This window comes from Dioscorea cayenensis, chromosome 4 (assembly GCF_009730915.1).
Source record: "Dioscorea cayenensis subsp. rotundata cultivar TDr96_F1 chromosome 4, TDr96_F1_v2_PseudoChromosome.rev07_lg8_w22 25.fasta, whole genome shotgun sequence".
In the NCBI taxonomy this organism is placed as follows: domain Eukaryota; kingdom Viridiplantae; phylum Streptophyta; class Magnoliopsida; order Dioscoreales; family Dioscoreaceae; genus Dioscorea; species Dioscorea cayenensis.
This window is the reverse complement of record NC_052474.1, coordinates 6,990,482-7,008,640: the sequence shown is the minus strand read 5'-3', so window position 1 is coordinate 7,008,640 and position 18,159 is coordinate 6,990,482. Positions and strand designations below refer to the sequence as shown.

The 18,159-nt window shown below is 34.3% G+C and overlaps 2 protein-coding genes across 2 annotated transcripts; both read right to left on the bottom strand.

Moving 5' to 3' along the window:
• Positions 1 to 8,429: 8,429 nt before the first annotated feature.
• Positions 8,430 to 9,445, bottom strand: LOC120259463 (transcription factor bHLH168-like). Its single transcript, XM_039267071.1, has 3 exons — positions 9,260 to 9,445; positions 8,730 to 9,056; positions 8,430 to 8,623 (listed from the first exon to the last, which is right to left on the bottom strand). The coding sequence occupies exons 1-3, from the start codon at positions 9,386 to 9,388 to the stop codon at positions 8,477 to 8,479; spliced, it is 603 nt and encodes a 200-aa protein (XP_039123005.1). The 5' UTR covers positions 9,389 to 9,445; the 3' UTR covers positions 8,430 to 8,476.
• Positions 9,446 to 14,781: 5,336 nt separating this feature from the next.
• Positions 14,782 to 18,159, bottom strand: LOC120258626 (symplekin-like). Its single transcript, XM_039266082.1, has 7 exons — positions 18,138 to 18,159; positions 17,912 to 18,005; positions 17,599 to 17,671; positions 16,228 to 16,272; positions 15,874 to 15,957; positions 15,688 to 15,791; positions 14,782 to 15,325 (listed from the first exon to the last, which is right to left on the bottom strand). Exons 1-7 carry the CDS (start codon positions 18,157 to 18,159, stop codon positions 15,211 to 15,213), a joined length of 537 nt encoding a protein of 178 aa, XP_039122016.1. The 3' UTR covers positions 14,782 to 15,210.

The window sequence follows — 18,159 nt, the reverse complement described above, 5'->3', positions numbered from 1 at the left end:
GTATGGTGACATGGCAAAGAGTCTTGGCTTGCAAGGCAAGGCATCTTGAAGATCTTGGTAGAGTTATTCAAGACCATATTTAGGAGATGTGATTGAAGACTAAATATGGAATGAAGACTAATTGAAGATTTGATTTGAAAAATCCTTGATGAAGATTGATTGAAGTCTATTAAGAGAAGATTTGAGGACCAAACTTGGGTGAATTGAAGATCAAGTTTGGAGAATCTTTGAAGACCAAACTTGGAAGATTGAAGACTAAGTTTGGCAAGTTTCATGAAGACGCACAAGGACGTGCGCCGCTGCGGGACTCGCGTGATGAGGAACCCGAGGAGGTAGGCTAGTTCTTACGTGCATGGGATTTGGAGATTTGGCTGCATTGACTAGGACTAAGCATGACCGGGAGGTTGATGGGTTTTGAGGTCGTCCGCAACGTAATCAGAATTCAGTCAAGTCGTAGTCAGGTCATGTTGCAACTTATGTTACAACATGAGTTCTGATAGCTAATTTCGGAAGGTTTTTAAATTAGTAGCCGTGAGATTGTAAAAAGAGGTATGTGCTATATTTGGGACATTGAGGCGTCCCTATATAAGTCTACCTCGCTCAGTAGATTGTAAGGGTGACTCTTGGAGGAGAGTGGGCGAGCACTAAACAATCTAGAGAGGATAGTGATCTTCATTGTTTGAGAGTGTGAGTGATGAGTGTTTGTACTCATGTATTTTTTTACCTCTTTTAGTGGATTGTTTATCTCCGGGGCTTGGGACCCTCAGTTAAGCGCTGGGACGCTGAACCTGGGTTACCAATCTTGTGTGTCTCCTTCTTGTTTTGTTTGTGTGAACTTTCTTTGATAGTTTGTGTGAGATCTATGAGTGCTTGAGTGTTCTCTAAAACCCACAAACCACACCAGTGGAACTAACACTTACCAAATGTTCACCTAGAGTCAAAATTTAGAAGAAAAAAAAATTCTATGGAATAGTGACATGTGACCAAATGTCCATCCAAAGCCAAAGTTTAAAAGAAAAAATTGTAGGGGATAGTGACATGTTAACCAATTAAGAGTTACCAAATGTCTTTCACAATAAAGTCAGAATGAGAAAATTTTTAAAGAATAGAATCAAAAGTTATGCTGATAAAGAAAAAAGGTTATTGCCTCAAGATCAAACAAAGCGACACATTAACCAATATCATATATATAAATAAGAAAGAAAAATCGTTGTTATTAGGTAATTGAAGATTATTTGTTTTTAGTTAGGTAGGATATGGTGTTGAAAAATCATTTAAGACTGAAAGTGACATTATTGTTGTTGTTAAGAGCATGATTAAAGACATTTGCGGTGGATGAATTATGGTGTTGAAAAAACATGTAAAACTGAAAAATGACATTGTTGTTGTGAAAAGTGATTAAAAAATAGGAACAAACACCAAATTAAAACTAGACAAATGTCTCTCAAATGAAAAGTTTAGAAAGAAGAGATATTTAGAGATAGAATTAAAAGTAAGTATTTATATATATATATATATATATATATATATATGAATTAATATTAACATGGTTATATCAATCAACAAGTTTACATAATTTTAAAGTAAGAAATCATATAACCTTTGAATGCTCAACATCTTTCCTTATTATTATTTTTTTTAACAAAATGAACATATCACCTAAATTCTCAATAATCTTTTCAAGAAAATTTTGTATTCGGTATGTAATTAATGTTACCTTAATTTTTTTCTCTATTTATCTTTGAGTAAATCTATGTCTCCGGACGTGTAGTCTTCACTCAGTCCGATCTATTACCTTACTTTCGTTGTTCTTCTCTATTTTTTTATTTTTGTTTTATTCTTTGCTCATCTATCTACCGTGAGGATTTCAAACTGTTGTTATTTCTAGTTCTTCTTGTTATTTGAGATCGCTGTATTTCTCCGTACTCTTTTTATTTTAATAAATTTATGATTTATTTATTTTATTTAAATAATAATAATATTACTGTCAGTCTATCACTCTCGCAAGACAATCACTCGCGGTTGGGGCGGTGATAATAACGTGTGACATTATTCCAAGATCTCTTATAAAATATATAGTATTGCATTTAATTTGTTTCTTTGGATGTCAGGTCTTTTGAAAAGTAAATAAATAAATAAATAAATAATAGTATTGCATTTGTTGTTTGCCACGCTACACTAGCTAGTCTTCCAACCTAGTCATCGAAATTGTTGCCTGTTTTTTCCAGTGGCCATAGACAAAGACTAAACCCAAAAGTGCCCCCAAGCAAGCACATGCCGCATGCCACAACCCACAAGTGTCCACTCAGAGGTTCACCGTTAGACCTTCTAACTAGGGCTGTAAATGAGCCGAGCCGAGCCGAGCTTTGCCTTGTTCAAGCTTGGCTCGTTACTATTTAATTGAGCTTGAACTCGAGCCGAGCTTCATTTTTTATGTTCAAACTTGGCTCGTTACTATTTTAACCGAGCTCGAGCTCTAATCGAGCTTCTTTCGAGCTTCATGCTTAAGCTCAACTTGTTAAGAAAATTCGAAGCTTAGACTTACCTAGCTAACTTGATTAAGGCTTGACTATTTTTTTTATATTTTATTTTTTTATTTAGCAAACTTATTTAATGAATCATTATCAAGTGTGACTCAACTCGATTTGAGTTTGATTATATTAATGATTGTTACAAATAAAATTATAAATGATACTATAAACGAGCTTTTAATTATACAATAAACGAGTTCTTCACAAGATTTAATGAGCCGAGTTTGATGGTGTTCAAGTTTGGCTCGTTTATTATATGAGCTCATTTAACTTAATGAACTAGTTGACCGGAGCTTTTAATGAGCTTAGCCTTCGAATAGTAGTTTATAGCCCTATATGTGTAACTCAAATTGACAACAATGACATAATCACATATACACCTTAATATACATATACATATATATAATGTAATATATATATATATATATAAACGAGCTTGTTCATGAGCTTGGTCACGAGCTGTGTTCGCGAGCCAAAACGAGCCGAGCTTTTGGCTGCTCAAGCTTGGCTCGTTTATTAATCGAGCTTGAAAACGATGTTCAAGCTTGGCTCGTTTACAATATGAGCTAAACACGAACGAGCCTTTATCGAGCCGAACACCGAGCTACTCACGAACGGCTCGGCTCAAATACACCCCTACTTCTAACTCTCTTTGTATTTTTCTTAAAAATAATAATAATAAATAACCATTCCAATAGTAGTAATAGTGATCCAAAGAGAATTAAAGACTAAATTATAGTGCTGTTTCTGGTTTATGTTATTTGCCATATATATACATATATATTACTTGCTTATTTTCCAAAACGTTTAATATCATCTTTGTGTTATTTTTTTTATTTTTTTTTTTTGCTGTTTATGTTTCTACTTTGGACTAACTTTAATTTGGGTAGACATTCAAAATTCATGACTATGTTTATCTATTTGTATAAATTGATTTAAAATTTAATACTTAAGTTAAATGGATGATAATGTACATGTAATCCACCAATATTAATTATATTTTATCATTTTATAATTATGTATCCGGACATATATTAATATATGGTTTATGAGATATCTTATGAAATGCTCATGTGTGGTGGAAATGGTCACTTCTTGTGGATGAAAATAGAGGTGGGCACGGGCCGTCCGGCAACCCGGTCCGCCGGGTCACTGACCCGGAGGACCGGGGCCAATCACCCTGTAACCGGCTCGTCAAGCCCAACCTCGTGACCCGGCAGGGTTGGCCCACTGGGTCGGACTCGGTTAGCAACCAGCCCGGCCGCCGGGCCCTAATATTTTTGAATTTTTTTATTTTTCTGAATTTTTTTAATATTGAGTGGGCCGGCCCGTCGGGTCAACATGAAAGCCGGGCCGGTTCCAGGCCCGGCTTTCTGTGACCCGGACCCACCGGGTCCGACGGGCCAACCCGGCCCGGCGGGTTCTATACCCAGTCGGACCGGGTCCGGGTCGGTGGGTCGGTGAACCACAACCCGGCGAATTGGGCCCGCCGGATTGGTTAACCGGTCCGTGCCCATCTCTAGATGAAAATGACAGAACAAACACAAATCAAATATTGGGCACTGGTCCCCTTCTTTTAATTCACTGCACACTCTCTTCCATACCTTCTTTCCCTTTATATATATATATATATATATATATATATATAAAAGCGACAACACCTCCTTCTCTGCATACTTATGTTGAATATGTTCACACTTCACATTTCATACAGTCACATACGGTGAAAATGTCTCTGTTAATTTACTATATATTGGGTCTACGCTAAATCTTTTTAGGAAAACAACCATATTTTTTTAATAAAAATTATATAAAAAAATTATTATTGTCTTTCATATATTATTTTAGGTACATTTAATAAATTTTATTTTCTCATATATTAATTTATTATGTATAAAAAATTTTAGTTATTATTAAATTACTGTAATTGTTATACTATCTCTATATTTACATATTTCTTTGGCTGTGTTTTTCATCATTATAAATAATAATAATAATTAAAATCATAATAATAAGGGAAAATTACTGTTTACCCCTCGATAATTTCAAAACTTCACAAGATGCCCACTGTAGTTTTGATATCTCGAACAACCCTTCCTTTATTGTTTCACTTCCTTTTACCCCTGCAGTTATGAAATTCCATCATCGCTCTTAAACCTTTTTGCATACATTTTTTCATTCTTTTTGCATTTCTTTTTGTATGTACTCGTTTTCAAACATAGAATTTCGTTTTTAAAGCGAGAACTCATTTCTTAAACGAGAGTTCATTTCTTAAAGCAGAGTTCATTTCTTAAGCAGAGTTCATTTCTTAAGCGAAACCTCATTTCTTAAGCGAAAGACTCATTTTTTTAAAGCGAAACCCTCATTTTTTTAAACATAAAACTCATTTTTAAACAAAAAAACATTAATATTTAAAGCGGAAAAAAACAAATATTTACGTGATAAATTAATCCCCGGATATAAAACCCGATTAATCTTGGCCACTCGTGACGTATTTAAATAGAAACAACGATATTTAAGCACTTTTTAAAGCGTAAGCGCTGATATATTAAAGCGAAACATCGATAGTTAAACAAAGACGAACAAGCGTATAAAGCGGAGAACTCATTTCTTAAAGCGGAGAGCTTATTTTTTTAAAGCAAAGGCGCTCGTTTTTAAGCGAAACCTCGTTGAGTAGGGACGTTGAGTATCTCAGTCGTCGCCGATCTCGCGCGAACCCTTGAGTCTTGAGCTCCGGGATCTGGCGAGCGATCTCGAAGGTGGCCTGCTCGTGTGGGGTCTTAAAGGAGAAATCTTTATTGGCGTTGGCGATCCGGTTGGCGGCGTTCCTCGGCGGTCGGAGTGGTGAGGTCTTGATGGCGGCGTCGGATAAGGCAGGTGAACTTGAAAGCGGAACCATTCTCATTGCGGAGGCCGCAGACATGGATAGTGATAGGGTTAGGGTTAGGGATCATTCAGGGGTTTTGGATCCATGGTGCCTAAGTCGGTGGCCGAGGAGCGGAGGGAGGAAGTGGCGGCCGATGAGGGGTTCGATCTCGCCCAGTCTTACGTCTTCGTCTTCAGTCGTCTTTCCCACAGTCGTCGATCTCGTCTCTTTTCATCTTCTTCAGTCGATCGACCTCGGGGAAGGCCAGATACTCCTAAATCGTCGGCCGAAGGCGTCGAAAGGTTTGCACTACATGCGTATTTAAATAGAAACAGACGATATTTAAGCACTTTTTTTAAACATAAGCGCTGATATATGAAGCGAGAAACATCGATAGTTAAAGCAAAGACAAACAAGCGTATAAGCAGGAGAACTCATTTCTTAAGCAGGAGAACTCGTTTCTTAAGCGAGAGAGCTTTATTTTTAAGCAGAGACCTCGTTGAGTAGGGACGTTGAGTATCTCATCGTCGGCGATCTCGTCGCGAGCAGCTGAGTCTTGAGCTCCGGGATCTGGCGAGCGATCTCGAAGGTGTCTGCTCGTGTGGGGATCTTAAAGGAGAAAATCTTTATCGGCGTTGGCGATCCGGTTGGCGGCGTTCCTCGGCGGTCGGAGTGGTGAGGTCTTCGGTGGCGGCGGTCGGATAAGGCAGGTTTGAACTTGAGCGGAACCATTCTCATTGCGGAGCCGCTGACATGGATAGCGATAGGGTTAGGGTTAGGGATCGTTCAGGGGTTTGGATCCATGGTGCCTAAGTCGGTGGCGAGGGAGCGGAGGGAGGAAGCGGCCTGGAGTGAGCGTTCGATCTCGCCGTCTTCGTCTTCGTCTTCATCGTCTTTACCACCCAGCCGTCGACCTCATCTCTTTCGTCTTCTTCGTCGTGCGACCTCGGGGAAGACGCGTGTTCCTCGTCGTCGGCGAAGGCGTCGAAAGGTTGCACCTTTTTCTCCGAACTTGAAATCCCATTTTTCATGCAGCGTGGTGTGATTGTGAGCCGCGTGCTTTGTACCTGGCCCGTGACCCAAGCTATGATAAAGAGATTTTGGGGGTGATAAATACACCGCAAAAACTCAGTTTCTTAAACAGAGACCTCGTTTTTAAACAAAAAACCCTCATTTCTTAAAGCGAAAAGCTCGATTTCTTAAAGCAGAGACCTCATTTTTAAGCGAAACTTCGTTTCTTAAGCGAGAAAAACTCATTCCTTAAAGCAGAAAACTCGATTTTTTTAAACAAAAAAACTCATAAATAGAAAAGCTCATTTTTAAAGCGAGAAACTTATTTTTTTAAAGAGAACCTCATACCTCGTATTTTTAAATAGAAGACTTCGTTTTCGAATAGAAACTCATTGCACCCTGAGGCGTTATAGTCAGACCACATCGCAGCTTGCACGACTTCCCATGAGGGACGATTTTCGTCAAAAAATTCCAAATTAACTCTATCGATCACTATTAGATGTTTGGGGGTTTAAAAAAATCGTTGATATTCAAGGAAGGGGTTTTTGAGGGTCTGTAAAAGCTCAGGGGTGTTTTTAGCGATATTCATGCTTCTGAGGTGTTTTTGGCAATTTCCACTAATAATAATAAAATCAGGTAGGACCATTAAAGCAAGTTGAACTACTCTACATTATTCAATGAACCTGAAGACGAATGCCGCCAAAGGATATCTCTATCAATCTTTGGTCTCTAGCAAAATGGGAAATGCTTTAGACGCCAAAATTTTGTTCGTATACTAACCCTACATTAATTTAATGCATGCAAATTTAGATAAAATTCTATACAATGCTAATCTCAAAATGTAACTCTAATGATCAAAGATTTATGTTTTAAATTTTTATTTTTAAAAAAATATAGTGACAAAACATATTCTACAGTTTTAAAGCATGCGGACAAGAGGTAATAAAAGCCGCTCATGCACCCCACTCGTCCCAATGCGTGCGAGAGGGTTGAGTGTAAAAACTACACCCATCGTCGGACTCTTAGGGGTAGTTTGGTTCATGGTAATGACATATTACCACGTAACGAGATTATCATGGTAATATGAGTGGGAATGTTATATAGTTGAGAATATTATGGTAATTTAATATAACCATATTTGGTTGGGAACTCTTATTACCAGGAATAATTACATTCTAGTGTTTTGGTTGTCGTGGTAATCAATTTGTTAAAAATATAAAAAGTTATAATCCAGAGATAGACACTAGGAATTTGGTGGTAATAGGGATTACCACTTTCTTGCGATATTTATAAGTTGGTAATTTGATATTACCATCCGCATTCTACCGGTGTGTCACCAAAGCGTGGTAATATTTTTGGATTACTGCGTAACACGTGGTAACGTTTCTATATTCTGCATGACCAAACGGCCGCTTTTAATGTCTCTGCATCTAGTGCGTTTTAAACATAATGCTATTTAACCAAAGGCTCTCTAATAATGATCGAGAATTCAAGATCAACAAATTGGTATAATGAATTTTATATTAATGAAAACTTATTAGTGATTCTGATCTATATGAATGTGTACGATAAATTAGGTCAACCTTCAAAAATTTGGAATGGTGAGGAGACAGAGATGGAGACATATAGGAGATAGACTAGAGATGGTCTCCAATTAAACTTGGAACACATGGATATATAAAGCCAAGATTGAGTTCTTTAGCAGACGAAGAAAAATGTATGGATACAATCCAATGATTCCAATGTCATTAACTAATTACTGAGTAATGGATTGATTGATTGATTTATTTATTTAATTTGTACGGCCTTGTCAATTCAAGTGATGGTCTCATGCAATCCAATCTTGATCATGACTAATTAAGATCTTAACCATAAAATATACATGAGAGATTATTACCAGCACTGAAAGGAATGTTCATATGAGCTTAATTAATATATAGGAATGACCAAATTATATTACATGATATATATATATATATATATATATCTAACCAATTAATTAATAATAACATCTCTCTCTCTCTCTCTCTCTCACTCATTTATGATAACCGAAAGAAACGGAAATTAACTAATTATCATAATACATCTGATCATCAAGGTAATTAATCTTCTTGTTCTTTTGACCTTCACTATTTGATTCATTTGCCATCAAAACCAAACCCTCCAACCTTTCTTTAATCCTCTTCTCTTCTAAACCAATTCTTGAAGATATTGCCTGAATTAAGACATAGAATAATAGTAAGGTGATCATTTTATGAATACTAAACCATCATCATGAATTTTAAAACAAAAAATGAGAAAAGATTGAGAGAAATAATTACTTGAGAGTGAATAGTATGAATAATCTTGTCACCCACAGTGGAGAAATTGGCATTGATAACTTCAGCACCTTCTTCTTCTAAGATGCTAAAAACATGATGTAATTTTAAGCCCTTTTTTAATCCACTCAAAAGAACCACCTCCATTAAAACATCTTTGACTCTCACTTGGACTTCAAACTTATGATCATCATCAGTAACATCCATGTGAATTCCTTGCATGTTCACCCACAACACTTTTCTTTTTCTTTTCAAAGATTCAATCTTTCCTTGAAGTTTCTTAATGTAACTTGCGGCTTCTTCCAAGAGATCTCTTTGAGGTAATGCATCCTGCAAATTAAGTATCATGTTACAAATTACTGTTCTATATATATATATTCCATCATTTAACAACACACATGCATTAATTTATGCACTCACAGATACACAAATACATAAATCACTCATGCATGACATATGCACTCACATCTTCTCATTTCTGTTATATGTATTATACTCATGAATCTTATCAAAGCACCAAGGACTTATAATACCTTTGAGCCAGATGTTTGAGTTTTGGGAATCAAAAAGGAGAGTTGGGAATAAAGTCCCTTCATGAGTAGCCTCCTGTTTTTCTCAACTGTTTTTCTCTCCAGCTTTTGTGCTTGCCTTCCCCCTTCCATCTGTGTGTGTGTGTATCTCTAAAGAAGGTACTCTAAAGAAGGAAAAACATAGCACAATTAGAAGGTACTCTAAAGAAGGAGAAACATAGCCAACAAGGGGGCCTTATATAGAAGAAAAGAGAGAGAGAGAGAGACATATACCTAGAGATGAGAGCATTGGAGACAAAATAATAAGTTGTCTGGGCTTGCAAAATTGTCTCAATTTTTAGAAGGTATACGGTATACCATTGATGACCGCTATTAATTCTAACTTCTAAGTTGTCCGGCCATGTGACTTCTGTTTTTCGTGTGGGACTGGACTCTGGCGCACACACACACACGCACGTACACACTTACACACGTAACGGAGACGAGCATGGCTGCGTCATTTTGTATTATTATTATTATTATTATTATTATTATTATTATTTATTTATTTATTTATTTATTGACAAAGTTGATAAGCACATAACACCCTACAGGGACTTAAACATGAATTATAATTTAAGAGGTTCGAACTCGAAATCTTTCATTCACAACCACAAGTAGTTACTGGTTAGATTTCTACATCTCTTTTTTTAGAGTTTTTTTAAATTCTCTCCGTTCCCAAATATAAGTCACTATAATAGGGAAAAATAGTTTTCTTTCAATTTTCAAGTTTGTGGATAATACAAAGGGAAATTACTTTTAGCCCTATGAAAGTTTTAAATTTTTTCAAATAGCTCATTTGACATTTGAATTTTCCAGGCAGCCCCTCCTTTTTTCAAAACATTTCATTTTTCGCCACTGTAGTTCACTCCGTCAGTTTATTCTATCTTACAAAGTGTACTTCGCGCTTAATAATTATAGTTTTTGCTTAACATTACGTGTTTATATGTAATCACATAAGTTTTCACTTAATATGTTACATTTTTATATTTGTTTTTCTATCTAATATAGGACCTTCTGTTTAATATTATATATTTTCGCTTAAAAAGCTAAGGGTCATTTTTGTCAACATCAACTATTTTTATAGCAGAGTTACTAAAAAATAAGATGTTAGAAAAAATTTTTTTTAGAAATATCAAATTTGAAAGGGTCAACTGTGCATAAAAGAAACTTCTAAGTGGTTTTTAGTAAGTATGATTTAAAAAAAATATATTTTAGTTATTTAGGTTATTTTTATTTTAAATTTTTGTGTAAAATTTTTAAACAATTTATATTTTAGAATAAAAACAGTAATATATCATTAAACACCAATTCAAAAATATAATGGTAATGAAATCTATTATTCAAAAGTATATGTATTAATACTAAATTTAATATATCAGTTATTTGGGATAAAATACTAAATTTTTATACTAAATTTAATATAATGGTAAACAATTGTGTGTGTTTTTTCTTTTATCTATCAGATCTCTCAAATAAAATACTAAATTTTTTATCAACCCACTTGATAAATAGTATATATATATATATATATATGAGAGTAAGTTTACTAGGAACATTAATACAAAACATTTCTCCTTTTAACAACCGTTAGATTAAAATTCAACAACTACAAATTATTTATTAAAATAAATAGTACATAAAACATTGAGTTGAACAGTGCTATAAATAGTAAAATGAGATATACAAAAATTTTATAAATAACACTAAACAATAAAGTGGGATACACGTTTTTTTTTGTTGACAATTGTCCCACCATTATATCAACAGTAATTTTTTGAAGCTCAGCCATCGATACTGATTTACACGCCCCACCCCACACAAAATTATATAAATTAAAAGCACTCACCCATACATTCTTAACTTTTTTGTTACCTACGAATGTCCGCAGTTGAGGAATCTCCCATATATATATATATATATATAATCAACTAAATGATGATAAATAATCTTACTTAATATTTTGTAAAGATCAAAATTAACATTAGAGAAAATGAATTCTAAGTCCTTGAATGATTCAAAACATCCCAGACATACTTTGGCATTTGAATTTCTCAGATAATCCCTCTTTTTCTAACAGCTTACTTTCAGTCAATGCAGCTAATTCCGTCAGTTTATTCTATATTACAACATGAACCTCCCGCTTAAAATATCTAGTTTTCATATAACAATATGTGTTTTCGTGTAACTACATAAGTTTTCACTTGCTATATAGTATTTTTTTTTATTTAATATTTGATATTTCTATTTAATTTATGATATTTTTCGTTTAATTTTATGTGTTTCCGCTTAAAAAATTGAGAGGCATTTCCATCAATATTAGTTATTTTTATGAAAGAAAGACAAAAAGTACACTGTCAGAAAAATGAAAGATTTCTTGAGAATACCCAAATTTGACGGGATAATCCCGTCAAAATCCCTGGCTATGAATGTGGACTTACAGTCCAATCTCTGCATTCACTAGGTGAGTGCGAAGGGGTTAAAATCAATTTTCTAATAATGGTAGTGTGTATGCGTGACTTGTCCATTGGGGAAAAGAAACAAGAACAAACGACAATATTAATATGAAAATTTAAATCATAAAAAAAAAATTCAAAGGAAAAATCTAAAGGATTGTGAAATGTTGGAACCTATCTACAAATAAGTGATGCCTCTAATGAAATTTAGTGAGTTGTTTAAAAAAAATCAATGAGAAAAATTTGAAACGGAAGATATACCAAAGCACATAAAATAAACGTTGCATACACTACTTATGGTTGTACAACCAATTAAATTCAACTAATCGTGTAATACTCCTTATTTATAATCCGGTTCGCACTTGTTGATGTTGATGTTGTCCGTTTAGTAGTTATCATGTTTAGAGCTCGAAAGAGAGACTAATAATTGAGTTTTTAAATGGTATGATCAAATGCAAGCACAATGAGGTTAAGTTAGACTTGTTTTCATTGTTATTATTTGGGTTTCTCACTTCCTTTTTGATGTCGTTTTTGTTTTTGAATTATTCCTTTATCCGGTCATTATTAGAGCTTTTTAATTTGTGAAAGTGAGCAATAACATCATGTTCACCTTTCCGGGTCAGATATTTCTTCCTCATAACTACCAACCATGGAAAGTAATTTTATCATATTAAGTAAAAATTTAAAAAAATAAAAATAATTTATCCACTTTATCAAAAACCAAAACCACAAATAATTAAAAAAAAAAGTAAAAAAAAAAGATGCTACATCCATGGGTAAATTGTAAAAGTACAAACGACTTGTGGATGGAAAACATTGATTTAATAAAATAAAAATAAGAACATATGTAAAGACCTCCGTGGACTTCAACTTAAGTACAAAAAGATGCTACATCCATGGGTAAATTGTAAAAGTAAAAATAAATTCACATATTCACAATTAAGAGCATTAATGAAATCAACCATTCATTCATTCATCTATTCATTGTATGTGTGTGTGATATTAATTAGGGGACAATGGAGTATGATACATCCTTATCAGATTAATGGTCAAACTAAGAAAACTTGTAGCATTATCATGCAAAGTCTAATTTGATTAACAATTGGCTTACCATTATTAAGCAACAAACTAAACAGCAAACACACACAAAAGCTAAGCAACAACCAAGAAACAACTAAGATGCAAAGAAAGGTATCAATCATAAAAAGCACGCATGCATGAAACGATGCAAACCGGAACCAGACCCAGGCAAGGTTCGGGTTCGGTTCGGGATTTTCGACTTTGCGATTCGGTTCAGCCAGTTTCGGTTTGGCACGGTTCATACTGTTCGATTTTTAACTAAATAATTCAATAATTCAAATTAATTAACACAAAAAATACAAGAACTAATTTAATACTAATATAAGCCCTTTGCAATCATAGATTTAACTAAGCACTTTGCATTTAATGATAGTAGGTTCGGTTAGTAGGTATACCAGTATACCCAGGGCTTCAATGTTTTTATTTATTTTTGTTGTTATTATTTTTTTAATGTTCATGTATGTTATTTGTTTTTTTCTTTAGGAATTGTTTTTTTATTTTTCCTTTTTATTTCTAGTATACTTATATAAGTTGCATAGTTTACAAATTGAAAATCTTGGGAGTTTTATCTATATATTGGAATATATATATATATATATATATATAAATGATCAACAAAATCAGGCAAATTGATATATACACACACATATATTCATGTTTATTTTATTTTATTTATTTATATATTTTTTTAATGATTCAAATGTTTTTACGTGAGGAGCATTTTTACTCAAGATATTTTTCATTTATATAAAAATAAATATAATTTAATATGAACTACGTTAATTTTTGTAAGTTTCAAAAACGGAAGATATATAAAAGTCAGTCTTTATTTTTTTATATTAAATTATAAAAAAATAATATGGAAATCTACTAAAAAAATTTAATATTTAAGTACTTCTCGTTAATTAAATTGTTTTTAATAAATCCATATTTAATTTGTAACTCAATAATTTGTAGCATAATCAATTAATTATAACTTATCCTCTCGTATGAGTATAAAAGTTTTGCATGACTACAATACATATAAGTTGGATCGAATGTCACAAATCGACCTAATCGACTAATCAAGTATTCGAATCGGACCTAATCAATAATCAATTTGGTTAATATCTTTTAATTAATTATTTAAAAATATCTTTTAAACATGCAATTACTTAATTAATTACTAATTAATGATATTAACAAAATAAAAACCTAATCATAAATGAAGTTATTTATATAGTATGACATTATTCATATTATATTTATATAATATAATACTGAACTTTTGCTTTTGAACCTCTTTGGTTGAACAGTATGTAAACTAGCGTTGAGTCACATATGAATCCCGCCCGGTTCAAGGTTTTTAAATTTTTGAAACCGAACCGAACTTTATATGAAGGTTCCGGTTCCGGTTTTAGGACGGTTACGGTTTTTCCGGTTCCAGTTCCGGTTTTTGGCGGTTCGGTTCCGGTTCAGTTCCACGGTTTCGGTTCAAAATGGCCACGTCTACATCATGCACATGAATTAAAAGAACGTAATCCAGCCGAAAATTTTGGTGGCTGAAGATATGTTTTTGCTAGAGACATGATCAGGCCAAACTTAGCAAGAAGGAGCGATGGCCGGTGTAAACATACAAACAACTCAAAGTCTATGCAAAGACTTTATTATATTACTTACTAATTGGGGTTGGTCCCCTTTTAAATTGCGGCTGCTCTCTGATCAGCTTAATTTAAGGCATGGGACATTGACAAATATATATATAAATATATATATATATATATATATATATATGCTTAGTTTACTGTTTACTTTTCCTGCACACGTGTGTAAAGCTTTTAAAAATCAGGCGTCTCTGGTGTGCATGCGTGGATGTTCACTGGTTAGTGGCTATCATGATTAATAATGATATTAACTTTTTAAATAAAAGATTCACAATATTGGTATTTTCTTCAAAAAATTTTGAATTATAAGAGAAGGTTATGAGCAGGTATAGCAAATGGAAAAAGAAAAATTAATAAAAATAATAAACAAAAAAAAAATACAACTTATCAAGAAGAGTACATTAATACACTAAGTAATTGTACACCCACTGCTGCAACTGCTGCCAATGGTAAGTGCCTTCTTAAGGATGGCAAAGCCTTTGTTTATCATCAATGAGATCTTCTACTGTTTTGGTGTGAGCATGCATGCATTACTGGTAGTGTTAGAACTCGAACCCGGACGATCTTTTGTCGCTTCTTAAGCTCGTCTGGTGCCTGGAAACATCCTGAGCATGTCTCACAAAAAAATAGTAATCTTTCAAAGAGCACGTTTTTGTCTCCCAGAATTAGGCAGCTTCCTTTTCCATTTTGAAATTTTTGAGTCCTGGGTCATGAACCAAGACTTTATTTTCGAGCATTACGTAGGGGCTGGGCCATGAATTGATGAGCTTGTCTCCGATGCATGCATGTTGGCCTGACCAAATGGGAGTGGCCCACGCTCGTTGACAAGGCCGAGAGCTTTCAGTGTTGTCCTGAAAATTTTGCCAATCAATCCACAATTGAAGGTGTTCAAAAATCTGTTACATTGACAACTTACTCTTTCATGTATCATTTATGAGAAAAGAACTCGAAGAGCAAAAAAATACAAGGCTAGACCTACAAGCAAACCTAGTTGATACTAAGCGATACTTTTGAGTCGATCTGGAGCAAATTGTCTTTACAAGAGTTCCTAAGACTTTTATATGGAATCCGGGAACATGTCATTCGGTGCCCAACATAATAAACAAGAAGATTAAACCACCAAAATTATGCATGTGTTTTTAGTTTGTACTGGTGCTCTCAAAATTTAAATAGCTAGTTCTCTGACATATACTAGAGTCACATAAGGAAATACCTTGGCAGAGAAGCTCCTATGTTCTGTTGATTGACATATGCCGCGAGGTGACTTCTAATATTGCCATATCTATTGAGACAAATCTCAAGCTGGGGTGTAGGTAACTATTCAAAGAAAGAATGCTTGAAGATATTAGTAAAACACAATTATAATGAAGATATAGAGTTAATAACAACTGGTCAGCACCTGCAGTAAGACATTGTAAGAGTGCGGTGGTGTCTGAGACAGGCATTTCATAAACCCAGGCCATAACTTGGGCATCTTCCATACCTGTACGCGAGAAAGAGATGTTAAAAAATAAAATAAAATAAAATCCGCAGAAAATACTGAGTTTCACACGGTTATTAAAAATTAAAACTGACAGAACCATTAGAATGAATCCATCAAATAATAATGTCTACTACAAGTAGATACTACAATTATAATAGACAAGATCCGGAAATTTTGCACGTCATATATATGTCACAGTTATTGTGTAACAATCATGGGCTAAAAAAATGTCCAACTCAATGACATACACTTGAAGCTGTGATTTCATACCTGCCTACCGACAAGCTTGGAGAGTATACCCATCACAAAATCAACCTGCCATAAAAGTAGAAAATGTTATATGTATATAGGGCTGCATATGAACCAAGTCGCTTGCAAGCTACTCGGAGAAAGCTCATTCATTAAGTAAATGAGCTGAGCTCGAGGTTAACTGTTTACTAAATGAGCAGAGCTCAAGCCACATGCTGCTCAGCTCATGCTCAGAAGCTTGCTATAGCAAGCTCGTGAGCATGCTAAACGAACTTGCTCACAAGCCTACTAAAAAGTAAGGCTAAACAAGCCTAATAATGAACCTACTAGTCATGAACTTACTAAACGAGCTTGTTAAATGTGCATTTTTCCCTAAGTATAAATAGATTCATGTATTAAAAACAACTTATTAATAATAGTCATTATGATTTATTATTTTTTATACTTTATTTTGGAATCATAATTTTTTATACTTTCTTTTTAGCCATGCTTGAAGCGAGCTTGAGCTCGAGCTTAACTCATTTTTATCATAAATGCGCTTCTTTCGAGCTGAGCTCAAAGCAAGCTCAAGCTTAATTTTACTATCTTGAGCTTAGCTCGAGCTTATAAGTTTGGGCTCGAGCTGAGCTCAAGCTTGTAACTAATTCTGTCGAGATGAGCTTGAACACTTTAAGGCTCCGCTCGATTGCACCCCTAATGTGTGTGTGTCTATATACACACACACACACACCATGAGTGTTAATACAAATAATTCTATGTAACATGCCGCAGGAAGCACAAGCATAGATGCAGTTGACATTCAATGAATAAAAGCCTAATTCACTAGACTTGAGGTCCCCAACAGTGACAACTGATGGGGGACCAATAATAATGTTGTGGAAAATGATGATTTCAAAGAAAACCATTAAAATTGCATAATATCTTTTCTTTGACATGAATTACAACTAGTGCACAAGATAGAGAACACTTTTGTTGATTTAACATTTCATGTAAGCCACTAGATAATCGTTAACAAACAATTATTGTTAATACAAATCATTCTTGTAATTTACCTTTAGAATCACCAGCATAGATGCAGCTCACATTAAATCAACCAAAACCTTATTCACTATAGACTGAATTGCCCTAATGGAGATACATTAACTGGCGTAGAACAGATCTTTAATGCCATGGAAAATGATGATTTAAAAAAAAAACCAATTAGACATGGCATAATAGCTTTTCTTTGAAAATGAATTACAAAAATTAACAAGTAAGAGAATGCTTTTGTTGATTTAAAATTTCATGTATGCTACCAAAATAATTGTTAACAAACAATAATTGTTATGCTGTTACCAAGAGCATTTTTATAACCAAACTAAACAGAGAACATATTTTGAAAGGAAGAAATACCAGATTAGGGAAAGCATCAATAGCTTGAATTATTGTTCTCATAAAGAGGGAGAGGAAGAGGCACTTGCTCCACCTAGAAAGGTACACATATCATCAAGTTACAAAAGTTCAATTATCTTGAATTCATGAGTGAAATTGTACGATCTCTACCATACGGTTCAAGGTTTGCTGCTAGACTTAGGTAAGCTTCAGAGCTGTAAAGCGTTGCTCGAAACAGCCGTGCAAGCATCAGTTATCTGAACATTTCACAGTGTTAAAGTCTAACCCGTGTAACAGCAGAAAGAAATTTAATTCATTAAAAACATTATCTTGCCTGCTTAAGTGCAATCCATCCTTCTCAGGGAACATGCCATGATTGCAACCAGAACTTCCACGGGTGTCAATGCTGGGCCTGTGTGGCTGAACCCCTGAGAGAATATTTGGCAGTTTGGTATGCATACAGCATTGGCAGTAGAACACAAGTGTAGGTATGCAATTGATATACCACGGAGGGGTAAAACCATCAAAAGTTATCTCCTAGAGCTGGAAAAACATTATACCTGCAAAATACGCAAGCGCCAT

Coding starts and splice junctions, on each gene's coding strand:
- LOC120259463 (XM_039267071.1), bottom strand. CDS start 9,388: ATGGAAGGGGGAAGGCAAGCACAAAAGCTGGAGAGAAAAACAGTTGAG. Junction 9,057..9,259: donor CTCAAACATCTGGCTCAAAG/GTATTATAAGTC, acceptor CTTAATTTGCAG/GATGCATTACCTCAAAGAGA. Junction 8,624..8,729: donor TTCATACTATTCACTCTCAA/GTAATTATTTCT, acceptor GTCTTAATTCAG/GCAATATCTTCAAGAATTGG.
- LOC120258626 (XM_039266082.1), bottom strand. CDS start 18,159: ATGGCGCTTGCGTATTTTGCAG. Junction 18,006..18,137: donor GGCGCTTGCGTATTTTGCAG/GTATAATGTTTT, acceptor ATATTCTCTCAG/GGGTTCAGCCACACAGGCCC. Junction 15,792..15,873: donor CTTACAATGTCTTACTGCAG/GTGCTGACCAGT, acceptor TTCTTTGAATAG/TTACCTACACCCCAGCTTGA.